This window comes from Hyperoodon ampullatus (assembly GCF_949752795.1).
Source record: "Hyperoodon ampullatus genome assembly, chromosome: 3".
Lineage (NCBI taxonomy): Eukaryota > Metazoa > Chordata > Mammalia > Artiodactyla > Ziphiidae > Hyperoodon > Hyperoodon ampullatus.
The window spans coordinates 18,512,229-18,539,761 of NC_136916.1; the positions used below are offsets into that span (position 1 = coordinate 18,512,229).

A 27,533-nucleotide genomic window follows, 5' to 3' on the forward strand; every position below is an offset into this window, starting at 1 on the left:
ACGGGCCTAGTCGCTCCACTGCATGTGGGATCTTCCCGGACCAGGGCACAAACCCGTGTCCCCTGCATCGGCAGGCGGACTCTGAACCACTGCGCCACCAGGGAAGCCCTGTCATATACTTCTGAAAAGTAAAAAAATTTTTTACTGATTTCATAGAAGAAAACTTTGGGGTAAAAATAAAGGGAGGGTTTTTCTTATTTATATGTGTATATTCATATCTAGTAAAAGTTTAAAACTTACTGTTTTTGTCTCTATGATACATGTGAACATAATAAGATATAAATGTCTGTATTTCATTATTGTTGGCTTTTGTTACCAACAATTACATTTTATACTTACTAATCTAAAAGAGGTGCATATGTTTTCTAAACTATGTTTTAAATGTAATTCTCTTTTCACTACTCTCTACTGTGTTAATTTGTGCTGTAGCTTTTTCTAGAAGAGAATGGAAAAATGATTTTTTTTTAAACTAAAGCAATTGGACAGATCATTTTATTTAAAATTTTAAGTACCGAAAGCTGTAAATAAACAGATACATTCACATTTAGTCTTGTGCATTTTAATGGGCTGTTAATTCTGTGCTTTTTGCTTCAGTTAAAGCACTAGTCTTTTCCCAAATCAAGAATGTTTTATATATAAAAATACTTCAGTTTAAAATGAGAGCTAGAAAGAAAAGTGGGGAGGAAAAGAGAGAAAAAGGACAGAAACAAAGGTTTTGTTTTTTTTTTTAAACAAGCTAGTTAGGTACAGGAATATGTGTGACGTTAATTACTGTGTTGATCCAAGTACAGTGTTAAGATTTTAGGTGTAGTTTCTGTTTTCCCTTTAAAAAGTAACAATACGTACAGAAGATCTCAAGTCTTAACTTATGACCTGGATGCTAAAGCAAGCTATAATCTATGGGGAAGCCTTGGTCATTAGTTTTTTAGAGTTTTTCTTTTAATGGTGGTAGATTTGCAGTATTAAACGAATTCTGCTCTGGCGATTCCTGTTCTTTGGGTAGCTTCTACGCTGATACCTGACAGAACTGGCGTATAATTTGTCCACACCCTGTACAGGGCGCTGAATGAATATGTCCAAAGTTGACATTAGGAAAAGAAAACTCCCCATGGTCTGTCAAAGTTAGACCTTGAGGTTTTCACCTTCATTTCTCTTTTATTACTTTGCTGATTTCTGTGCCTTTTTTGTTTGACCCACTGGGAGTAGATGGTGGGAGTTTTAGGACTGGTATGGCTGGGCAGGGCTTGGAGCTGCTGGAACCTCCTGGCTGGTCAGCTCTGGCCTTGAGCAGTGGGCTGTACACGTATTATCATGTTCTGTTTTGTGTCATGAAAAGGTTGGAAATTACTGCTGAAATAATGCTAAGACATCTTAAAGTTTGGAGGGTGACCTAAGATGCTGTCTGTCATCTGAAACATTTCTCTGGCATATCCTGATGCTGCTTAGGAATTGATCTCGTTATAAGTGACATGGGCGAGGATGCTGTGGTGAATTTGCCTAGATTATTAGCTGAGAATTTGGAGAGGATGTTGAAGCTGGAGATGACGTGGGGAAGGTGGCACCTGGTCCTGCCAATTACTACCTGGATCACAGTGAGATAGTTTCGAATCTCAGGTTTTTAGTCTTTGAAGTGTGAATAATACTAGATTGCCAAACTCGGAGGTTAATGTGAGGACAAAAGAAGATAACAGATTTTACCTGTTGGGTAAGAGAGGCATGCTACTTTTGACATGAAACAGTGAAATGTAAGCCAGCTGTGGCAGTGTCTCACTCCCAGTCGTTAAACTGTTCCCCCCAGCCAGCATCAAAGCCTTTATTTCTTGTGCTCTTAGCACGTGCTTACAGCTGGGGGCTCGATGTAAGTGTCACTACCTTGGGTGTGGGGTATGTGGGTGTGCGGGAGTGGAGTCAGGAGTTCTGGTTGAGAACTAGAAAATCGAATGTTTAGAAGTTAGACATTTCTCTATTTGCCACATCAGAAGTCATGGACAATTTCTTACTTAGCTTTCTTAATTTGGACCCATACAGTATGATCCTGGCAGTTATTTTAATAAGAAGTTGTGGTTGTCCTACCTGTGCTGTCCACAGGTTAAAAATTGCCATTTTATTGGTTCAAAAGAAGGGATATTGCCTATGTTAAAAATGATAATTAGTGACACTTGTTTATGTTGATAATTCTTTCATTTGAAAAGTGCATACTAACATTTAAACTTTTCTTTAGAAGACATTTGCTTTAAATGTATATTTATACATACAAGATCCATTTTCATCAACCATTTCTTACTAGCAATAACTTAACAGAAATTAATGATTAAATATTCTTAAATATCTAGAAATAGAAACAATTACTGGTGTTCTTTGGTTTTTAGAATAGAGTTTATTTTACTAGAATTTCTGGAGATTTTCTGTGTATTTGCATGTACCTATTTTTGAGACCCTTTTATAGCCTTTTATTGTAAAAAAATTTTAAATCATTCTTCAACTTTTATCCATGGATGACTTTCTCCCAAACTTTACTTTGTTTCTTTTTTTTCAAAAATTATTGTTTTAGATCTTTTATTTTTAATTTGCTGTAGTGAGTTGGAGTTAAAAACAAAAGAACTGTAAAAGGAGTGTTCAACTTTGTGAGTCAAACTTGAAGTAAAATAAAAATTCAGGTTTTCTCATATACAGGTAGTCACATTTTTAGTAGTTGAAAGTGAGATATATGATGGAAGTGGGCCTTATTATTTCAACTTATTTTTTTTAATCACAAAGATAAGAAGTGAAAGTTAGAACAGGCTATTTCCCGGAGTAGGGAAAATAACTTAAAATAGGCAGGGATTCATTATTGTAACACCAAGAAAGTGACCTCCGCTTGCGAAACTTTGCTGGAAGTACAGATCTTAGTGATAGGTTTGCTGTATGCCAATTAAGTCATTCTGGTCAAAGAAAACCTGTTTTGTCTCAAGAGAATATTTCTGAACGATAGTGGTTCAGATAGTCTTAGAATTAGCAAAGAATGTTAACTTGCTGCATGACATTCAAGACATGCATTAAATGGGAGTGAATTCACAAACAGTAGAAGTTGTGGTTCTTCTATATGTGCTGTTGCAGGTAAAGAAATTTAAATGTTTGAAGCTTCTTAATTCATTAAATTTTCTCTAAAGACGGTTTTTTGGGGTTTTTTTAATCCCCCGTCTACTTTACCCTACTTCTTCCCTTACCAATTAAGGACTGTCACCTAAGACTTCAAATTATTTTTTCCTAAATATCCCTGTCTCTTTGCTTGCTCCTACTTTATTTTACTAGGAATCTTGGTAGAGTGAATCTCTATTAACTCATCTTTACTGGCATCTTATACACTATAGGTAAGTGGGTCAATCCTAAATCCACCATATGAAGAAAGGTATCTGTGAACTTTGTGGATTGCTTGAAGAATTCAGAATTCTCAGGAGACTCAAATGAATAAACACCAATTCCATTTCTTTGTAAGAGGAATTTGTGCGATAGGCTTGCACATTCTAAAGTAAATGCAGTTGCATTTACTGCTCTTAGGAGTGACTTACATGTTCCCAAGTTACCTTTAAAAGCAAACTTAGGACGGTATCTACTTGATGTAAATCTGGCTCTTTAACCTTGGTGTTGCTGTTCTTGTTATAGCAGGAGGCTGTTTTAATCTTTATTCTTCTTTAGCATTTATTCTTTAGTCTTTATTCAAGAGGTAGGCACCTCTTGGCTTTAAGGCACAGGTACTCACAGCTTCTGTTTTGTGCTCACTTTTTGAATTTCAATCTAAGAATTCACTGGAATAAGGTCTGCTATTCCTTTTTAAAGTTCATTCGATGAAGTTTTATTTATGAATCCTTTTATTGCAATATGGAATAAAGATGGTTTTAAATCGTAAGTAATTAAACATTTACATGTTTATGTGTTTGAATTATCTCATATATACAGGTTTAGGGTTAAAAAGATGTTAGCATCACATGAAAAGAGGTCAGATAAAATCTTAATTTAAATAAATTCTGCTCCTTCCTCATTTGGTCATGAACTTTTTTTTTTAATTAAAAAAATTTTTTATTCAAAACTCTTGAATTTTCATCCTATAAGTAGTATTTTCCTTGCTTCAGTGATATTAATCGCTCTAGGAGAGAAGTGCTCAATGGCAATGAGTAGTAGAAGTAGCAGATTTTTTTAAACACAATTTTTTATACCAGGAATTTTTAAAGAATTTATTGCCTAGACTAGTTGATATGATAGCATCCTGGTTACCATTGTATGTGGTAAGTTGGGGATGGGAAGACCATACTTGGGTTAATTCTGATTTGAGGCTAAATATCATAACTGTATAAGAATGTGTATGAAGACATTTGTGTAACCACTAAAACTAACTTAGTAGAAAAATACTTAGTTAATTAACGAATTACACTCTCTCTAGACAAATTCTTTTTTAACATAAGGTCAGTGTGTTCAACATTCAGTCTGTGCATATAGAGCGACCTACTTAATTATGGAGTATAGCTCACCTGAGACATTACGGGACAGAAAGTTAGGTACGTCCCAGAGCAACTAGGACAACAGAGCTCAACCTCTACCCATCACTACTATGAGCAGATAACATACTATCAGGCTTGAATCAGTTAATAATGGACATTGAAGTAGAATTTAATTGACTGTATAATCTATTTGTTCAGTTTTAATTCAATTTAGATTATTTCATCAAGCTGTAATGTTATTAGGATTATTTAAAAGAGGAAAATAAATGTGCATATACTCTAAAATAATAAACCACTTTTACTTCTGTTTGAATCCTAATCAGTATTCATAGACTTGTGTGGACTCTTCATTACAAACAACAAAGTGGCCATATGTGTAAGCTTTTATGCCTCAGTTGCATGCATCAGTCCAAGAAAGCATTAATAAAACCTAGGTCCCCAAGGTAAAATTAGTAGGAAATACAAAGGTGTTTTATTTTCAGTGGTTGCTAATGGCCTTGATATGGGCCAGTGATTTTACTTTAAAATGATTTGCCAGATATGATGTCTGAGATTTGTTTTAAAATACTCCAGATACAGAAAAAGGTTTGGAATGAGTGGGTAGGGAAAATAAATGACACAAAATTCTTTCACCTTTTATGTTCGCTAGAAAAGTTCCATAAGTTAAAAAAAAATAATAATAAGCTAAAACAAGACATGACTAAACTCATTCAGTTAATTTCATTTTAGTTTTTCCTGCTATTTAATTTATATTGATGTGTATTTATTAAAAAAGATTACGCTATCCTTGAATATTTTGTAACCTAAAAAGTTTCCTCCTCAAATCTTTTGAACACACACACACACACACACACACACACACACACACACAGCCTATTTCTCATATCCTGAAGCACTGGGAAATCTTCACGCATTGGGAATATTGTCAATTGAGAGGCTACATTTTTACATGGGAGGGTCCACTGTCATTTGATAGTGCCAAAATCAAGAGTGCCTTTGGTTTAAGAAATGTTAGGCTAAACGACAAGACTCATCAGTAGAAACATTTTCCCCCTAGAGCCAGCTTCTGTGTGCGTGTGTTTGTCTTTTGTTTTCCACATCTAATTATATGATGACCAGAAAATAAAATGATAAGAGGAACAGATTCTTGATATATCAGCTTTGCACAGTATGAAAGCAAAGAAGTTTGGTTGGAACTATGGGGAAACAATGAAAAAAAAAAGTGAAAAAAATGAAGTATGAAAAGAAGAAAGTAAGGATTTTTATCTACCTATTTCATGGTTCTTATCCTTTGAAGCAATTACTCAGATTTTTTACTAGTTCAAAAGCTCAGTAATTGTATTGTCAATATGGAAAATTAAGTTCTGTAATTATAATTTGAAACCATACTTCATTTAACTCTTATGGATTCACACGTGGCTTAAGTCATTTTTATATATTCTGGCTTGAAATGATAGCCATTCATTCATCATATTTATTGAGTGCCTGCTGTATGCTAGGCTTTGTGCTTCTTAGCACTGTGGTTACACTGCCTATGTCTGTTCTTTCTAAAGCACTGTTTCTTTGACAACAAAGTATCAACTGAAAATATTCATTCAAGTATATGATAACATATGAAATTCATTCATGTCCAGCCATGAAGATCCAAGGAAGCAATATCTCTTCTTTTTCAGACTTCTTTCAAACCCTTTTATTATTAAGGGGTGAGTCCTGAGACCTTGAAATCTTTGGAGAGTCATGGTGAAATCTTGTTTTTAAAATGTGTACGGAATATAATGCTCTAGATGAGCGAGACAAATAAAGTGAGGTTACTTCAGAGTTTCTCAACCACAGCGCTGTTGACATTTTGGTAACTGATTCTTTAGTTTCTGTCAATCGTATAGCAGCCTGCCAACAAACTAAAACCAGACAGCGCCTCTGTGTTGAAATCTTTTTAAAATGTTAACCCATCTTTCTCTGTTGGCCCTAGAACTGAAGATTTGTTGTGGTGGTGGTTGTTAATCTTACCAATAGTTCTGATAGTTTTATTCGATCAGATTGTCACCTTTGCTTAGATGCTGTTACAAAGTTAGGGAATGACTCAGAAATATTCAGACTATATTTTAGACACTACTACAGCATTCCTGTAAGGCATTTACATTGAATTATAGGTGTTGCGTTATTCTGATTATGTGTCATTTTTATCTTCATTGTAAAGTCTAACTAGCTGGTTTATATGTGATTTTCTTTAAAGAATAGCCCTTGTTCCACTTAACCTCTAGTGTTTAAATTAAATCATGGAGTTGTCATCTTTATGTTAAAATATATAGAACTCTCAGATATTTTAAATAGTACTTATTTGTCCATTAGAGTGAAATTTAAAAACATAACATTTGATCAATTATTCTTTTGAAACTTTCTGTTAATAAGTTAATTTTTAAACATGGCTGGCAAGTCTCAGTATTTAAAGGACGTCTACCTCATATTTGTTGCCATTAGCTACAGTTCAAGACACTTTGTAGAGGTAAATGTAGCACAAAGTCTTTCAATACAGTTACCTTTTAAGGTTCTTTCCAACTTAACATTTTATATTTCAGGATTCTCCTGACATAGTCAAAATGGCAAAGGTTACAGTTTTGTAGACTTGAGCTTTAAAACCTCAAGTCTAAAAATATATATAGGTTTTAATAAGTATATAAATATATAGAAATGTATATTTTAATAAATATATGTTTTAAAGCTATATACTGTATATTTCATTAAAAGCTACTTTCTTTTGATGATAAATTAGACAAGTAGTTACCTGAACAAATTATAAATTCATTGTAATCAATGCTCAATGGAATTTAACTGACCATTTCTTAAATGTTAGAAGAATGTTGTTTATCTATAACTAAAAATATATGAAAGACTGGAGAAAATAAAAACCTGGACTTTCTCCCTGTCTGATCTCCACTCTTCCTCTTAAATAATTTAGTTGGATGGATGCCAGAGAGGACAACTCCATGAGTTCTGTGTATTTCAAACAGTTCTGAATATAAGATATTTTCAAGTGTTTTGAGCTTTTTCAGAGTGTTGCCCCATGAAGGAGGAGCCCCTTACCAATTCAGCATAGAGAATTAAGGGTAACTTGAGAATGAGAAGCTTTGGTAGTAAATAGATCCAGAATATATTCTTCCTATATTGGATTATTAAAAATGAATCTTGAAATTCTCTAATTTTTCTTTTCTTTTTCTGTTAAGTTGCTATATCCCAAGATGGAGCAATCCAGATTTCTAACCCAGGATCTGATGGTGTTCAGGGACTGCAGGCATTAACAATGACAAATTCAGGAGCTCCTCCGCCAGGTGCTACAATTGTACAGTACGCAGCACAGTCAGCAGATGGCACACAGCAGTTCTTTGTCCCAGGCAGCCAGGTGGTGGTTCAAGGTATATGTCATTCATCTAATACATTTAGAATACCCATGGGTTACTATAACACTCCATTTAGTGGTGATTTCATAGTTTTCTGAAATATACAGGAGGTAGATTTTCAGGGGAGGGAGGGAGGACTTAAAAAGGCTTGGAGAAGAAATATTTTAGTATATCAGACAGTAAGTTAAATAAATTGTACAATTTTCAATTTTTAGCAGATTTTATTGGCTCTAAAGAAAAGTTAAATTCAGAGTAGCATAATAGAAAAAAGGAGTTGAAAACATGAATGAAGTTTTTAATTAAGTAAATATTCTTCATTTGGGGGTTAGAAATGTACTGAGTATGTTTTTAGTACCTAGTGTAGGAAGATTTAAGTATCCAGTCCTTGAGGCACTGAATTTGGGGTTTTCCCCAGTTGTTACACTCAAGTCTGCTTTCTAGACATCTCATTTCAAAACAAATGCTGGCTTTGTTCTTTCTTTAGACCATTCTTAGTATATTTGAATTCTGAGGTACCTGTTCTACCTTTTAATGAAAGCTGAGTAGCGAAATAAAGCAGTTGGGATGTAGCCCTAAGTTTTTAGGGTAACCTAAGATTTCAGTTAAAATTGAATTATACATTATTTTAATTTCATTCATTTGTGCTCAAATAACTATAATGTGTTCAATACAACTTTCAAAAATTCTGTGTTTTAGTTTAATTCTATTCCCCTTGGTCTATTTGCACTAATTTCAAAGGAAGTAATATCAGTTCTTTTAGTTTGAAAGTCTCGCAAGTATAGAAAAAAGCAGATTATAATTGATGAATCTCTTGATAATTAGCTTTACTCTTAGGTATTTGGGGAGCTTTACTCTTAGGTATTATATGGACTATAATAAAAGTGTATGAAGAGCCAAAGTGGTGACATTTATGGAGTAAAAAAAAAATCCATAGTACTTACCCAGTGCTTTAATGTTTTCTTTTAAATATAAATTTAAAGTACCCATTCTTTTTCCCCAGTACTCATGAACCCTATATGTCTAAATATGAAATACATTTTTTATGAAAAATCATAAAGAATGCTCATTTCTTCCAATTTTATTTTTTTATATGGAAAATCTACTAAAAACTACTGATACTTTAAGAAGGAGAGTTTTTAAAAATGTTTTGTGTTTTGCATCGATAATACATACATAAGTTTTATAGTTCGGGGGTTTTAAGAACTCTTTTTCTTCCATAAGTCACAAAGATATTTTTCTGCATTGATCCTGTTAGCTTTACGGTTTTACCTTTCACATTATGTCCTTAATCTACCTGCGGTCCACCTCTGTGTATAGTGTTGAGTGGGAACCCATTTTTATTTTTTCCCCGCATATGGAGCCAGTTTTCCCTGCTAACGGTTTGTCCTTTGCCCATTGATTTATGGGCATTCTTAACTGTGCAGTAAGTAGGCCTCATGCAGCCCCGATCTGTCTCAGCATTCTCTGTTCTGCGTGCCAGCACCACACTAGTTTTGTTGTCACAGAACAAGTGCCCCTTTTTTGTCGTTTTAACGCCGTTTTATCTTTTGTGAACTATTGTTCTCTCTCATGCATTTGGAATAAGTTTGAGTTCCCAAATAATAATAACGTAATATAATAATAAAACCAATGATGAGATTACATTGAATTTATACATTAATTTAGGGAGAACTGAAGTCTTTTTTTATTGTGGTATAATTGACACATAACATTTTATTAGTTTCAGGTGTACAACATAATGACTTGACATTTGTATAGTCACAATAAGTGATCACCACAATAAGTCTAGTTAACATCCTTAACCATATATAGTTACAAATTTTTTTTCTTATGATGAGGACTTTTAAGATTTACTCTTAGCACCTTTCAAATATGCAACACATTATTGTTTACTGTGGTCGCCATGCTATACATTATTACATCCCTGGGACTTATTTATTTTATGTCTGGAAGTTTGTACCTTTTGACACCCCTTTCACCCTTTTTGCTCACCCCTCATTCCCAACCTTTGGCAACCACCAATCTGTTCTCTGTGTCTATGAGTTTGGGATTGTTTGTTTGTTTGTTTGTTTATATTCCACATATAAGTGATATACAGTATTTGTCTTTCTCTGACAGATTTCATTTAACATAATGCTGCTCTCAGGGTCCATCTATGTTGTCACAAATGGCAGAATTTCCTTCTTTTTTATAGCTGATTAAAATTGCATTGTATAATATATACACCACATTTTTATCCATTCATCTGTCGAAAGACACACTTAGATTATTTCCACGTTTTGGCTATTGTAAATATTGCTGCAGTGAACGTGGAGGTGTAGATATCTTTTTGAATTAGTGTTTTTATTTTCTTCAGATAAATACCCAGAAGTGGGATTGCTGGATCATATGGTAGTTCTATTTTTAATTTTTTGAGGACCCTCCATACTGTTTTCCATAGTGGCTGCACCAATTTACATTCCCACCAACAGAGCACAGAATGTCTTCACTTATCCAGATCTTAACTTCTTTTAACAGTTTAAAATTTTCTCTATGGGGGTCTCTCATACTTTTTGTTCAGTTAGTTTTAAAATGTTTAACCCATTAGGGTTTTGTTTTTTAGGGTTTTTGTTTGTTTGTTTGTTTTGCTATTATGAGTGGTAGCTTTCTGTTACATTTTCTGGTTGTTCCTGGTATAGAGAAATATTGACCTTTTTAAGTTTCCCTTTTATCTATGAACCTTTCTAAATTCTAATTACTTCTAATAATATGCTGAATCTTGGTGAATCTCCCTGTGATACTACATGAATGTTTGTATCAAATACAAGTAAGATGTTTGTTTTTTCCTTTCCAATCTTTATTCCTCTTGTTCTTTCTCCTTGCCTTTTCTTTTCTCTTCACCTTCTCCATCTTAAAAATAATGGTGGCCAGGTGTTCTAGTTTTTTGTTAAACATAGCGGGGTCTGTGAGTGTTCTTGTCTTACTCTGTCCACCTCCCACCCTGTCATCCCCTTGAAAGGCCACAGCAGTTTCTCTCTGCCCTCATCTTGATCCATCCCTCCACAGCATTTAGCACTACCGACCTCTGCTTCCTTCACTTCCTGGATGCTTGTACCCCTTCTTCCAGTCGCCTCTGCCCAGCTTGTAGGTGCTGGTGGTGGTACTCGGTTCCACCTGGCTTGATTGCCCTCCCTGGATGACCTCATCCCTGCCCATGGCACACATCTCCGACGCCTGAAGTCCAAAACCCCACATCCATTTTTCCCACCCCAGTTCTTTTGTTACCCTGTTTCAGTAACTCTCCATCCTGTTGCTTCATGCAGAAACCTGGGTGTCACCCATCACTCTCCCACCCCTTCTCCATCCATTCTTCTTCCTGTAGCACACGTCTCTTCAGTCCTCTCCACCCCTACCGTCACAGTCCTCGTTCCGGCTGCCATGCCCTCTGACCTGTGTTACCATGATCCCTAGTCCCTGCCAGGTGGCTGCCCGGAGGAAGCTGGTAGCTGTGGAACAGCATCCTGATTTTCCTAATCATGCCAGAGACAGCAGCAGCTCCCTTTTTGGCCTGGTTTTTTGGGAGTTGCTCCTGAAAGTTTAGCTAGGCTCCCTTTGTTGATGCCTTCCAATGATTCTGGGAGCTACTAATATTTCTTAAAAACAAAGTCTCTACCTCCAGCATTTCCCTTTCCCCATTGTGCGCTCACTTCTACACTTAGGGGTGGGGCTTCTAAAATTCATATGCATGTAATTGCATCAACTTCCTGCTCAAAATCCTTCAGTGAATGCCTGTTACTTGTTAGACAAAGTCAGAATCCCTAACAAAGACCATACCTCTGTTTAATCCAGGCTTTACTTCCGTTACTAGGCTTCTCCCTCAACTTCTCCCTCTTTTGTGCAGAATTTCTTTCATTTACTGTGATGCCATGGCCCCTCTCCGCTCTAGAGGCCTCATGCAGAGCCTTGTGCCCTGACAGGAACACCTCCACAATCGTGTGCATTACCCAGGTTTCATGTGGGATAGCACTTCCTTATGAAGCCTTCCTCTACCTTCCAAATCTGGCTGGTGTGACCCCTGCACCTTCTTAGGGCATGTATCCCACCGTATTGTGACTCTCTGTGTCCTGCCCACATGGTGACTTCTGTTTGGACAGGGATCTTTAGTCCCTAGCACAGTCCCTAGCGTATGATAAACGTTCAATAACCATTTAGTGAATGACAGTGAAATACACTCCCTCTGTGAAAATGTTACTATTCCTGTGTGCTGATTAACCGAGTTTATCTGGTCCAGGGGATTTATTAAAACCGTACCAATAGCAGTAGTCAGCCAAGCAACCAACCCCCCTTCTTCCTTTCCTTCCTTTACCCTTTTTTACCACTAATAGTTATTGAGCACTTAAGATCCAATTTAAAGAAATGTGGTTTTTTTGGGTTTTTTATTTATTTGTTTTTGGCTGCATTGGGTCTTCGTTGCTGTGCGCAGGCTTTCTTTAGTTGCGGCGAGCGGGGGCTACTCTTCGTTGCAGTGCGCGGGCTTCTCATTGCGGTGGCTTCTCTTGTTGTGGAGCACGGGCTCTAGGCGCCCGAGCTTCAGTAGTTGCAGCATGCGGGCTCAGCAGTTGTGGTATGCAGGCCCTAGAGCATGCGGGCTTCAGTAGTTGTGGCTCATAGGCTCTAGAGTGCAGGCTCAGTTGTTGTGGCGCACAGGCTTAGTTGCTCTGTGGCATGTGGGATCTTCCTGGACCAGGGCTTGAACCCGTGTCCCCTGCATTGGCAGGTGGATTCTTAACCACTGTGCCACCAGGGAAGTCCGTAAAGAAATGTTAAGATTAAAATCAATTTGAACTTTCTCAAATTTGAAATAAAGTTGGCTAGTAGTCTTGGAACCAAGCCCTTAGGTGTGGCTGGGATGGAAAAGAATCCTTCATGGACTCTCCATTGGTCCCCAGACTTTTTTACTTAGCCAGGATGTCTTCAGTTCATGTGCCCTGGAGAATTACTGGAAACATGGATCCTCCCTCATGTTTTGCCTCCTAAGCCTCTGAATGTGAAGTCCCTGCCTTACTAGAGGTACTTCATTGAATAAGGCAAGAATGTGGTGGAATGCCCTTTCACTGACATAAGAATGGTTTGGATCCTAATCATACAGGGAATGGGCTTTGTAAACCCATTGATCAAGATACAAGATCAGTGACATGTCACTTCTTTTTGTACAGCAGAGATGCAGATCATTTTTCCCCTGGGCTGTGGTCTGTTTTACTATTGAACATGTGCCGCTCTTTGGTCTAACTTAGTAATCGTTAAATTTCCAATAGTGATCCAGCTCTTCATGTGCTGAACCTTCTTTAAGTGATCCAAATGAAACTGGAGATATATATATATATATATATATATATATTTTTTTTTTTTGCGGTACGCGGGCCTCTCACTGTTGTGGCCTCTCCCACTGCAGAGCACAGGCTCCAGACGCGCAGGCTCAGCGGCCATGGCTCACGGGCCCAGCCGCTCCGCAGCATGTGGGATCTTCCCGGATCGGGGCACGAACCTGTGTCCCCTGCATCGGCAGGCAGACTCTCAACCACTGCACCACCAGGGAAGCCCTGGATATATTTTTAAAATTTTATGAATAGTAACTGTGATTTATTTATGAATATTTTAAATCACAAAATTCTTTCAAGGGATTTTTTTTTTTCTTTTTTTTTTTTTTTTTTTTGCGGTACGCGGGCCTCTCACTGTTGTGGCCTCTCCCATTGCGGAGCACAGGCTCCGGACGCGCAGGCCCAGCGGCCATGGCTCACGGGCCCAGCCGCTCTGCGGCATGTGGGATCCTCCTGGACCGGGGCATTCAAGGGATTTTAATTGAGCAAAATAGTGCATTAGATTGAGCCACATGAAATTGTTGTTTCTGTGGCCCCAAAATGTTAAATATCAGCAAATTCATGTGGTTCCATAATTTTTATGGAGGAATGCTATATAATACTTACTGCTTTTGGCACAGTGAATTTTAAAAATTTCAGTATGTATGCCCTTCAGGTGAAATTAGCAAATTCTATGTCATCTTAGAAACAGCTGGATTTTATGTCATTGTAGCAAATAAAAATGTGTCAAGTAGACTAAGGTGGCTGGGTATTTCTTGGTGAATTTAGAAGTGTCTGAAATACACTTCTGTGTGTTTCACAGCGTTTTTCTGGGTTGATTGTCAGTTGTTTTTATTTATTTATTTATTTATTTTTTGCGGCAGGCGGACTCTCAACCACTGCGCCACCAGGGAAGCCCGTCAGTTGTTTTTAATCTGTGTTTTTTCTCCTATGAGTTATGAAAAATATATAAGCTTTATGCCTACTTTGGTTACTTAGAAACCTTGGACAGAACAATAATTTAAAAGTAGCCCCATAAGAAATAGCCATGTAACTTTTAATGCTAATGAGATGTATTTTTTGCCAGAGCCCAACTCGATTTCTATGTAAAAATGAGAAACAAGAACATTGAGATGATTTATTACAGGAAGGGTTTTTATAGGGTTTGGTTTCAGTGAACTCGTCTGTGACAAAGCAAATTGATGGCAGTGATAGCTAGTGAGGTCATTGTGATGTCAGTACTCCTACTTACCCTGCACATGCTTGCTGGTTTGGAACACTTTATGTGGTCCTGTGATAGGGGAAGCAAGACAGTTCTGTATGCAGAAGCCCATCATGGCTGTAACTGGAGACGAAACAGGTAAGAATTTTAAAGAGGGATTGAAATTCTGCAAGATTGTTTTTGAAGTTTAGAAAAACTACTTAGGAACCTCTGAGTGTTTCAAAAAGTATTAACTTTCTAGTAGCTGAGGAGTAAGACGTTCCTTCTAATCTGTAACCGAATATACTCGGCACTCTGTGAAGGCATCTGAGTGTAACCGCTTCTTTGCTCAGTACTGTGCTGCTTCCTCCGACCAAGGCTGTATCCTCTCTCTCTGTCTCTCTCTGTCTCTCTCTGTCTCTCTCTGTCTCTCTCTCTCTCTCTCCCCCCACCCCTCGTCTCCATTTGCTCTACTAAAATAAGCTGTTGATTCATCTGCAACCTGTTGCAGATCCAGTGCAGCTGCAAGTCAAACACACATTCTGTTCGAGTTGTAAAAAAAAAAAAAAAGTACGCTTCCGATTTTCTTGCTGTGTTCAAATGTAGCTGCAGGACAGAATAGGAAACACAGCGCGTCAGGGGTGTTTGTGAGCCTGCCGTTCCTTCCGTCCTGTTTAAAATGGTCTGCTTCTCAGCTAACCGGGTTCAAAGGGCCGACGTCATTACATTTCCTGGAATCGGTGCGGCAGGCAGTGGAAAGTTAAACTGCAGGCAAGCAGCACGCTGACGTCAGCCCGAGTCACGCTGTGATTGACTCAGTTCTTTCCGCCCGGCCGCACGCAGGTGGGGGCTGCCACCCTCTCCGCCGGCGCCCGTAGACCCCTAGCACGTCCCGTGAGCCTCGCCTTAACGTTCCTCTCGAGGTAAGTGTGTGCCTGGCGGGGCCGGAGTGCCCGCTAGCGCCGGGTCCGGGGAGTGCGCATCTTTCCGTGCCGACCCGCACCCACCCGCCCCACCTGCAGTTCTTCCCGGGGGTGGTGCCCTCAGTTACAGGTAATGCTGGTGACTTAGTTACCGGCAGTTGAGTGCCAGCCCGGTGCTAAGCTCGCAGTTGAATTCCTGAAGAGTGGGTGACTGTAAACAGCTTCACCACACCTTAGCTCTTCACTTAGTGGGTCTCGGCTCTCTTCCGGATGGGAACATTCCATTGTCTTGAGCAAGTAAAGCCTGTGTTAAATTGTTTTTCTCAAAGAAGTTTTCGTGAGGTTTTAGAGGGGCTATAGAATGCAGAAGCCATCAGATAACAGATTTATTGTAAGATATAGATGGACTTAAAATAATCTCAGATACTGCATGTCATATGATTCTTAGAACCAAAAGGCATTTTTGTGCATACATGTATTTTCTAAAAATTATTAGTTGGTTTATATCTTTCTTTTTTCTTTTTTATTTTTTTAAACATCTTTATTGGAGTATAATTGCTGTACAATGGTATGTTAGTTTCTGCTTTATAACAAAGTGAATCAGTTATACATAGACGTATGTCCCCATATCTCTTCCCTCTTGTTGTCTCCCTCCCTCCCACCCTTATATCTTTCTTTACTAAGCGTTTAATTCCAGTTTTCATGTCCAAACATGAGAGAGAATTATAACAAAAAATAAATGATTTGAGAATACCCAGAATATATTTAAATATTAAATTTTAAAGTAAAAATTTACATAAATGTTTAACCATTGCTTGAAAATAAATGAACATTTTTATGCATTTATGTTTCCAGAGTGAACATACCACTATCCTTGAAAATATTTTTTTCACAGTTTTACCCATAATGCTTATACATGATTTACCCATTCTAGTTTAAATTTTTCAGAATGTTGAAATTTTTTAAATGTCACTTTTTTCGCAAGACCTCATTGTGCCTTTGGAAATCATTATTTTTGGAAATCTGGTCAGTTCTCACAGAATCAGTTCTATTTAAAATGCTATTTGAGGAGCCTCCCTGGTGGCGCAGTGGTTGGGAGTCCGCCTGCCGATGCAGGGGATACGGGTTCGTGCCCCGGTCTGGGAGGATCCCATATGCCGCGGAGCGGCTGGGCCCGTGGGCCATGGCCGCTGGGCCTGCGCGTCCGGAGCCTGTGCTCCACGACGGGAGAGACCACAACAGTGAGAGGCCCACGTACCGCAAAAAAAAAAAAAAATAAAAAAAAAATAAAAATAAAAATAAAATGCTATTTGAAAATGGAAAGCATATTTTATTTGCTTTTTCGAGGAGCCCAAAGAGCACAAGATTTAAGGGACCTTTTCAAGGTGTAGTAGAGCAGTTTTGGGGCCCACCTTTGGAGTCCCAGTTCCGCCCCCTCCCCATGTGGATTGCGAACCAAGTGGATTGAGCTAGATATTTGACTTGCAAACTTTTTGACTGTGACCCACATTTTACAGCATGATGCCGTAGACCGTGTGTGTGTGTGTGTGTGTGTGTGTGTGTGTATTTATATAAAACAAGGACATTTATATAAAACAAGTTTCAAAAATAGTGCTTATCCTTACTCTGTGTGACGTACTCATACTTGTCTATTCCATTCTTTTTTTTTTTTTCCCATTCTTTTTTTAAAGCTATTCTTGACCCATGAAATTAATTCCTGAATTACTCATGGTCTACAACTTATAGTTTGAAAAGCTGATCTGGACAAAAATCAGGCTCCAAAATAATGACTGGCCTGGTAAAGGTTTTAGGAGCATTTGCTTATAGGATCATGGAATCGAATGTGAAAGTGAATATCTTTGTTTTATAGAATTATATTATTGATTCTGTTGGGTATAGTTTAAAGTTTTATTAGAAATAGTTCTTGGCTTTGTTCATAAGCTGATTATGTTTAGGAGCCTAATTCCATACCCTTTAGTCTCCAAGTCTAAAAAACTCTGATGAATTGTATTCAGCCTGGATTTCTGAATTGTTAAAAAACAAACATTGCAACCTATTCAAATTTGGAAAACAGTATCTTAGTTAATATTTGATGCATGAGAATAAGGATGCATTTTACCTTTGTGAAAAGAGGCTGCTGGAAAAGGTTTTTATTTGGAAATTCTCACGTAAAGGAATGTCTTGGATCAAGTTATAACAGCTTCTTGAAGTTGGTAGCGAAGCAAGTTATAATCATGTTGGAAATGAAAACAAGTCACTCATCTACCTTAAGTTTCCATAAAACTCCAAACCTGTGTGGAAGGTGTACTGAAATTGCCACTGTGTTATTTCCTCACTGTTTCTGAAAATTTTTTAATGAAATATAGTTTGAGATAATTGTTTCACTTTGTCCAGTTTTATATACCTATATGAATATGTTGCCTAGTAAAATAATTATGATGATGCTTTGCATTTACATAAACTTTAAAATTAAAAAAATCACTTATGGGGTGAGTGCTATCAAAGAAGCTGTCAGATCATGAGAGACTCACAGGAAGCAGTAATGTGGGTTAAATGATCAGGGCAAGCCTCAATGAAGAAACCATGTTTAAATACCGGAGAGGAGAAGCACTTTCCATGCGTTCTCACTGAGGCACTTAGCGCAGATATTGTTACACTCATTTGCATGTAACTGAACAGGGATCGCAGTGGGTAATGGCTCTCCTAGCTCACAAAGCTAGCAAGTGGTGAACCCGTTTGGGTTTTCAGACTCCTTGTCTGGTTCTGTTCACAACATATTACATTGGTGCTCAAAATCCACCTGACATTGATAAATTAATGCTATGGTTAGATGAGTTATAATAGCATACTACACACTGCTTATAAAACATGCAAAATGAAGTTAGCATCATGTTAAGTAGTCAAAGTGGATTTTTTCTAGAATATTTATTATTTCATAGGACAATAGAACATATATTTGCTATTATAGAGAACTTTAAATTTCAATATTCATAATTTCATCTTTTTACATAGACTTTTTTTTTGTCACTTTAAGAGTTTCACTTAATAACTCAGGAAGGTCCCTTATATGTGTAACTTAAAATAAAAAATAATACTGGCTTAATTCCACATGGTCTGTCTGTTATAGTAGTTGTAGCAAATTTGAGAATGATCAGTACTTAGTTACATTTATAGGATTTCATTTTCCTGGAAAAAGTGGAGCAATGGAGGAGGGAAAGTTTTTGACAGTGTGAGACACCAGGCGAGGACAAGCCTGATTTGGGCATTTTGAGTACTGGTGTGGTGGCGGGGAGGAGAGGATCGAAAGGAAAAGTGAAGATGTCCTTGGTTCGCTGGAGCCAGGGAAAGAAGCCCCTGCTAACAAGTACGGCTCCTAAGTCACCTCCATTGCTTGTTACTTCAGTGTGTTTGGGATTAGTGACGTAGAGCAAAATGACATATGAAGGGAGGAACTGCACATAGAAAAACGTTTCTATTCAGCTGATGTGCTCAGAGATCTCAATAAACCAATAAGCAAGTAATATCACCATCATTTGGGGTGTTGATAAATTGTTTCACTTTGGAAGCTATCAAGATAGGCATTTGGCTGAGTTTCTTGTTTCTTTCTTGGTTAGAAAGAAACAAACACCTTTTACTTGTGAGGTTTTCAGTTTTCTTATTACCAGTCTGATGAGATTGTATCGTGTTTCTTTGTGATCCTCCATCTTCGAGGTTCTCTTTTAAATGTTTATGCACATTAAAAAGAACATTTTATATTATCTTTTAATGATTTATTCTCTAAAGGGATATAATAAAATATAGTAGAAATTTTAAAAGGGGCATATTTTTTAAACAAAATAAGGAATAAGAGCCATATGTTTCAGTCATTCTATTACCTAGGTTTGTTAGAAGGGAAACTCCAGGGGAAAATATGGTTGTTATATATCTTTTAATTATACAGTATAAGCATAATTTGGAACACTGTCCTTCAGAACTTAAGGAAGGAAAGAGGAAGGGAACTAACATTTGATGAAAGCCTACCATGTGCCAGGCACTGTGCTAGACACTTTGACATACATTACAGGGTTTATTGTGAGTATTAAATGAGATCATGTATCCCCATTTTACAGATGAGGAAACTGAGCTTGCCCCAAGTCACATGACTGGTAAGTGGCACAGCTGGACTAGAACCCAGACTCCAAATCCCATGCTTTTTCTGCTGTACTGTGTTTAAAGCTTGCAAAGAGAGCTATGAAGTTACTGACCAGAGTTGAGAGTCCTAGGAATTTTCTTTCCCATGAAATATTGACACTAAACCTAAACATTTTTTTTTCATGTCAGGAGTTAGATAGTTGGAATCACACTGTAGTTACAACTCCTCTGTTTCTAAAATGCCAGGGTAGATAAGTAATATTTAAGGGAAGACTTAAGAAATAATGCCTTTTATCAAGAAAGGCCAGTTTGAATAAATACATGGCATCTTATGGGGCTTTCCATGGCTTAGTGTTAAAGACTTAGCTATAATAACAATAGCTATAGCTATTGTTATTTAAAATAAGCTATTGCTTATTTTAAACATTCTGAATGGCAGTGGGCTTTAGCAAAACCTTGAGAAGTTCAAAATTTACTTTGTGGTGCACATGTAAACTCACAAAGCACCCATTATATGCCGAGGACTGTGCTAGAGTCTAGGGTAAAAAAGAGATCCCTGACTTGCCTTTAAAGTTTGCTGCCTTAGAATAAAATTAATGTATAAATATATTTTTCTTATTCTTCTTCAGTCATGAGTTTGAAGCCCCCACTGATGGCCCGTTTATTTTCAGAAATAATTTATACAGTGAAATCCTAGCGTAAAAAATAATTTGGACACTTTCAGTAGTTAAGATGGAACAGGAATTGGCCTTTATAAGAGTACAGGGATCAGAATGTGTCATCAAAGAATGTAGTATGGTTCTCTGAACTGTGATCCTCAATAGCTAACCTGCTTTAAATCACCACTGCATCCATAACACTGGAAACTAAAGCTAAGATAAAAACGTTTTGATAACTTGTTTCAAAAATGAAACTTTTTGACATTTGGATTTCCTCAAAACAAGAGATTCTCTTTGCCCATTATCTTATTAACATGCTTGCTAACGTGATCATATTTGAATATATGGAATTCATCCACTGATACTTATTCAGTGACCATTAGAATAGTACCGTCATATAGATTTGTTGGGATATTACAGAAATTTATACAAATTCCTACTAATTTATACTAATTCCTGTTTCTGGCTTGAACTAATGAGCTGCAAACTGATTTTTGTTGAAGGAGATAAAATGAATATATACTATGTCTGAAAACTTGTAATAAAACCCAGTTTGTTGGCTAGCATCCAGAACTAATACATCCAAATATATCATTCCCTTCCAAGTTATCATTTTAAAGCGATATGTTTTCCTGAGCTATTGCTCAAAATGTTTTAAGAGTACTTCTTTGGAAAGTGCCATTCTTCTTCATGGTGCCAAGTTTGGTCCTTGCAGGGTAGTTTCAGCTTTTGGAAATCGGCACAAGTTTAGAACCATTTCTGGTTTTAAGACCAGTGAATGAACTTTATTTTTCACCTGCAAAGTATTCCTGCCCACCCCCACTTTTTCCTTTTTTGAAAAAATGGTTACTCAAGCACTCTGCTCTAACTTACAGTACAAAACATAGCAGATACACACAAAACTCGAACAAGCACAGCACACCCCTCTGTACCTTTCTGTTCATTGTATTGCACTCTTTGTGAGCAGTGTTTGCCAAGAGCCACCCTGGACCAGGGTCTGCATCCCTGCTGCCTGCAAATGTCAGCATGACGACACATGGACTTCTTCTTCGTTGCTGGCCATTGTTCCAATTTTAGAAAGCCTCTGTCGCCTCCAGAGGGTTCCATTGTTTAACCTTTATTATCCCATAGCCACCTTCCCTTGATGTGGATAAAGAGAAAAGGAGAGAACCATGTTGTTCTGTGCACCGTTCTAGCTCCTCTGGCAATATGATTAAAATATTTTTAAAAAAACCTTTAGTAAGTTAACAGTTTACAACTGATTTTTAAAGTTATCTTCTTAAATATTTCAAAAATTTCTATGACACCTAATGAGACATATGTGTGTACAGTATTTTAAATAGTCATGAAAACAAATTTAGGATTTTTCCCAAGTTTATTAATAGAGATTTTGCTGGTGATCATTATATCTATCACAGTTACTGTTTATCACCATTGTTTATTAAATTATATATAGAAGGAAGAACCTTATAAATGGTATTTTTGTAAACCTTATGAAGACCTTGAGTGATCTTCACCCAAAGCCATATTTTTATTCTTTCACCTAACTCTTGAGCCCTAGAGGGAAGAAACCTGGCATTTACCCAAAAGAAGCAGATAGATCAGTTTTTGATTCACATTTTAAACTGCTTGGCTATTTTCAGTGATAATATTCTACTTAAATGAAAAAAGTCTTTGTTTCCCTTTGGGTAAAATTTTGTTTCTTACTCAATAGGTATAATACATTTTAATGACATACAGCAGTGATGCATTCATTTCATATTTTGATTGGCATACAGATCAGACCAATTTTTATAGGATTTGATAACTTTTTTTAACCTTTTTCTTGCATTTAGCTTTGAGAGAGCATGTATTTTGTAATATCTCATCAAAACGTCAAATTAATTCTGGACCATACATTCTCAAAGTTGACACATTGGTGGTAGAAACATGTTTAATCACTTAAAGCCATCTGTCCTTCCTAGGAACCTGTGTTTATTGCAGTAGATAGACAAATTTTGAAATTAAATTATTACACTTTGAGGACTTACTTTTAGTATTCAATCTGAATACTAAATAAATATTTAAATCTGTCATTTAACTGTGATTATACTATAATTAGAAAATGTGTTTTAAAAAATGAATACTTAGAAATGTATTATTATCCCAAGAAACCTAAGAAAGACAAAAATTATCCTTCCCTAGAGAAACCAGTTTTAAGTAGAGCTTTCCTGTTTCTTATTTTGTCCTTGTTTTTAAGCTGAAAATACAGTAAGCTAGTATTTTCCTTCCAGTACCACAGTCATCACCTGTTAATAAGACTTGCACTTAAAGACATTCAGGAACTGTTGCAGGCATGCTGCAGAGTTTAGGAAAATCTCTTAGCTGGGGTATTCAGAGGATGGAGATGTTCTTCTTAATTAAAATGTTTGCAGTGGTGTGCTAGGGCCAGTTCCCACTCATTTGCTGGAGTCAATTATTAAGTTTTCAGGATTTTTATGAACTGGTTGCAAAAACAGCCATTATTAAAAACTAAAGACATAAATACATATATATTTAACAAATTACATTAAAAACAACATTAATAAATACTTAAAACTCATCATTTCTAATAATTGTATCTATGCTCTTGAGGTTATTTACATCTATTTTGTCTGTATGGTGTGCTACTTAACTGTTGTATGTCTTTCCCACTCTACATTTAGTGAAGTCATATCGGTAGCTTGAAATTGGCCATGGTGAAATTTACATCATGGGAATGATAAACACTACGGACCAGGGCTTCCCCCCCACCCAGAGAGCTGCTGGTTAAATATTTATCAGCACACCACTGATTTTAGGCTAAATGAACTATCAGTTGAAAAGCCTCTCTACTTTAGCCTTTGATAAAAACCTTTCAATTAGATGTATAGAGCATGCTGAGTATCATTGTTCCAAATGCTGAAGGGATCTTTGATACCTAAAATTTGTATAATGCTCAGAATAATCATCTCAAACATTAGCAAGCTCACCTCTTAAAACATGTAAAAAGAAGTATGTTATTTCCAGGTCAATTTTACGTAAAATATCAAGTCATAAGTTGTTTATATAACATGTGATATTTTGTTTCATTGCAGCCACCACTGGTGACATGCCGACTTACCAGATCCGAGCTCCAACTACTGCTTTGCCACAGGGAGTAGTGATGGCTGCCTCGCCGGGAAGCCTGCACAGTCCCCAGCAACTAGCAGAGGAAGCAACACGCAAACGAGAGCTGAGGCTAATGAAAAATAGGTAAGATGTTTCACTAGAAACCGCAACCACTTAGGGGACATATCATTTATTTCTCTGGGGCTTTTAAAAAATTAACTTTTCCTCAGCTATTTCTCCCAAGTTACATGTTGTGTGGCATTTTATGTGGGCTTGTGCTCTGCATGTGCTGATAAGTAAGTCTTCTATTCTAGTCAGAGTTCCAGGCATGAAACTGTTTCATCAGCAGGCGGTACATCCTCATGTGTTTTAGGGTAATGTCTAAAAGATACATTCATTTTTTAAATGATAATGGAAGGACTTTATTACAAATAAAGATTAATTTTGTACTTGGTATTTACTTTGTGAAGTAGGTGGTAAGTATAATTTTTAGCTTCTTTGTGAGCAAAATAAATCTGAGTGTGAGTTCAGAATTTTCTAAGTCTTTTACATGTAGTTTTCTTTTTATCTATTTTGTAACTTTGTTTTTTCTCTATTATACCCAAGTACAATCTTGTTTTTTCTCTATTACACCCAAGTACAATCTATTCTGAAAAATTCTAGCTGGCGGCAAGTACAAAGCAAGAGGAAGAATTAAAATTACCCACAGCCCCACCGCATAGAGATGCCTCCTATCGTACATACGCTTCCAGTTCCCTCTCATTTTCTCACGTGTTCTTACACATTTCATTGGCTATAAATAATCAAGAGAGTCCCTAGGTGCACGGGATTCTGAGAAGGGTCTATTTTAGCTTCCAAATTTCACTTTCAGAGCAGGACAAGAGAAAAGCAGATGATAAATGGCTCTTCGGTTGCTCAGTGTCTGCTGAGCAAGTTTTCAGTGCTTGTTTCTGCCATTTTTTTTAACTCACACATAGCTTTCACATGAGAGTAGGTCTGGTTATTCTCCCTTACTTTACAGATGAGGAACTGAGGTTCAGAAAGGTCAGGTAACAAGCTGATTAAGATCACACAGCCCAAACTGGACAGAACCTGGAACTGCAGTCAGGCCGTCTTTCCCCAGAGCTCACACTGCACTAACACCAGGTCACCTCAAAGAGACCCCAGTGTCAGCTGCAGATTTAGCTTTATGGAGAGTATGTAGGATTTACTTATTAATGTCAAAGACCTCTTATACATTCTCTCAGCTAAATTCTTTGGCTGGCATTCATAATAGATACTTAATTGTGTTTCTGCCAATCCAGCTACAGTTGTTATTTCTTTAACAACCTTGTCAGCTTTTCCTCTTTGCCATGTACTTCCTCTCCATGCTAAGGGTATATCCAGACAAATGCAAGGCCTGAAAATGGAGCTAACTATTAATAGAAGAAACAGGTGTTTTCCTTAGCTGAGACTTCTTAGGAATGTACCACCTACTGGTGTGGCCATCCAAAGCTTTGTGCCTGGAATATTTTGACTCTGGTAACATTCATGCAGGCGCATGAGACACAAAGTATCCATACTCACGAGAAATAGCACAGCTTGGTAAATTAAACTTGAAACATTAGACATCCCATAACACCGCTATTCGACATTTAAAATTTCATTTAGTAGTAACTTGTTTTGTAAAATGACTATCTATCTTCCTTCCAGACCTAGAATTTAATATAATGATTTAATCACAAAAACCTTGGTGTTCAGAAATGTATTTTCGTTTCTTTGTGGAAGAGTTGAATTGTGTTCCCAAACTGGCAAATGTTTCAGTGTGCTTGGATTTATTCTTGGTGTTGCCGTGTGCATCCTTTAGATTAAATTCATCTGTGTTTATCAGACTGTGTTCACTTTGACACTGTTAGTTTTTCTGTTAACCAGCTGAGAAGTCTGAGAACCTTTCACGTTCACAGGGTGACGGCTTTGTTCTTGGCTGGGGAGTAGGTCTTGATCTTTCCCTGCAGTTCGTTGGGATTTCAAGGGCTCTCTTCTGCTGGCCCTTGCTTCCCACAGAGAAAACACAGATAACCAGTTGTTAGTGAGCATCAACTGTCCTAAAAATAAAACAGAATTGGCCACATGTGTTGCATGTGTCACTCCTAGTCCAGAATTGCCGCAGTGCTAACTGGCATTACAGTAACTGGCGATTAGATGTTCAACACAACTTTTGCTTATATATAGTTGAATTACCTGTTTCGTTGTAGGCTTTTTGATATGATGGGTACCCCAAAGGCAGTTATTCTCAAAGGAACATTCCAAAATAAAGCTGTTATCAGAGGGTATATTCTCTAGATGAGTTCAATGATGTAGTAGCCACCCCCTCCCACCCTGAAAAGAAGGAGAAAGAAAGAAAAATGTTGGCCGTGTCCATTGTTTTTTGGCGGGGTTCTGTGTGAAAATGACTAACTCAGCTCCTCTGTTTGTTTGTGTTTGTTGCTTTGGCTGCTGGTCTGGCCTTTCTCCAGGCGTGTCTGCAGTGCTTTAAATCCTGGTTAGCAGATGCATCTCTCACGTCCTTTCCATGATTTCAGTTGTGGTGTTCTCACATTTCTGGGTTTAAGTTATCTGAATTATTGAGGGTTGTATTCTGTACCCTCTCTTCTCTCCTTCCTTAGTTTTCAGAAGCAGAGTCCCTTCCATTTTGGTTTATGAAAATGTGCATGATTTGTTTATTGTTATTCTTATCCATGTTGTTTTCTAGCCGACAAACTGTTGGCTTGCAGTCACGATTGATCTTGTTTTACTGAGATTTAGTCTTGAAGAATTAAAATCTCCAGTGCTGACACTGGTTTCTAAGGATTAATTTTTCTAATCATCTTTGATCAAATAAAGGTAACTCATTGTGATGGAATATGTGGCTTTTGGTGGACAAAAATAATTAAGAGAATTGAAAAGATCTGTAAATGTTTTTGTAGAAATTCCACTTGGGGATGTGGTCCTGTCGTTTTGGTTACTGAAAATCTTGCTGGTCCCTGTGACCATGGGACGTGTGCCCTAAGAAAACACCCTTTACAACAGATGCCGGGCGAACTGTTGTGCTCTGCCGTCGTTCCTGCTGTCTTAGGGGAACCTCCCAACGAGGCATGTGCTCGGTTACAACTGTTGTTCGGCTCCGTGCAGACATCCCCAAGGACTGACCGGCAGTTGAGTCTGGGGGGCAGACGCTCACGAGCCGCTCTGGATTGTGCTGAGAGGTTGTTCCTGTTGTCATTTGCCTTGTGTTGGTTCCAGGGAAGCTGCCCGGGAGTGTCGCAGGAAGAAGAAAGAATATGTCAAATGTCTTGAAAACCGTGTGGCTGTGCTTGAAAACCAGAACAAGACTCTCATTGAGGAACTCAAGGCCCTCAAAGATCTTTACTGCCGTAAAGCAGAGTGACTGTCTTTGACTTGGGCCTTGTTTGCCCAGAGCTCTAATCAAGGCAGGAGATGCAGCCGTCTTACTAATTGCCATGTGGACTTGTGGAAGGGACTCTTGTGACCCTTCAGAACCCAGTTTGGCTTAGGGTTTGGAATCGCATTGGGAGTGTTGTCCCAGGATTTGGAACACCACGATCACATTTACCAAGCTTACTTCAGCCTTCCTGTCAGTAGCATGCATGTGAAAAAAAATGTTTTGTTTTTGCCCTTTTGCTTCTACTCTCTTATAGGGAAGCTGCTAAAGAATGTCGACGTCGAAAGAGAGAATATGTTAGAAGTCTGGAGAGTCGAGTTGCAGTGCTGGAAGTTCAGAACAGGAAGCTCATAGAGGAACTGGAAACCTTGAAAGACATTTGCTCTCCTAAAACAGATTAGTAGAAATATTTAACTATGAACTGATTGCAATATGTACAGTTGCTTTTGAAGGCAATACAATATAAAGCCGGCAAGAATTATGGCTTTTTTTTTCCGTTTATCATTCATCGTATTTTCTAATCTCTAACATTCCCAAACTGCTTCACTGTACGTAGTTAACTCTTAGCTGTAACTTCAATTTTTTAAAAGAGGCAAACTGTAAAAAAAAAAAAAAAAAAAGAAGTATGTAACAAATTCTTAAAATGCAACATTTGTAAGGCTTGTTCCAGTGCCACATATTTGCAGTTCCCGATCTCTGTGTCATGAACAGTGTCCTATGCAATAAAAATTTTTTGCAGGTCTTTAAAAATCATTTTAGGAAAGGATGATCAAAGATAATGCATCCAGCAGTACAATAAAAGTAAACCACAAAAAATACCTCAGGAAAGAACTGAAAGAAAGAATTGAAAGAATCTAATGACATGCCTATGTGAAAATAATAGC

General features: G+C 37.4%; 1 protein-coding gene across 1 annotated transcript in view; it reads left to right on the plus strand.

The window, feature by feature from the left end:
- Nucleotides 1-27,132, plus strand: part of CREM (cAMP responsive element modulator) — a 65,874-nt gene extending 38,742 nt beyond the window's left edge. The window contains 4 exon segments of the mRNA XM_079699751.1: nt 7,697-7,885; nt 19,440-19,475; nt 23,216-23,372; nt 26,906-27,132. Coding sequence (XP_079555877.1) covers nt 7,697-7,885; nt 19,440-19,475; nt 23,216-23,372; nt 26,906-27,050 — 527 coding nt within the window. The 3' untranslated portion in view covers nt 27,051-27,132.
- Nucleotides 27,133-27,533: the final 401 nt, after the last annotated feature.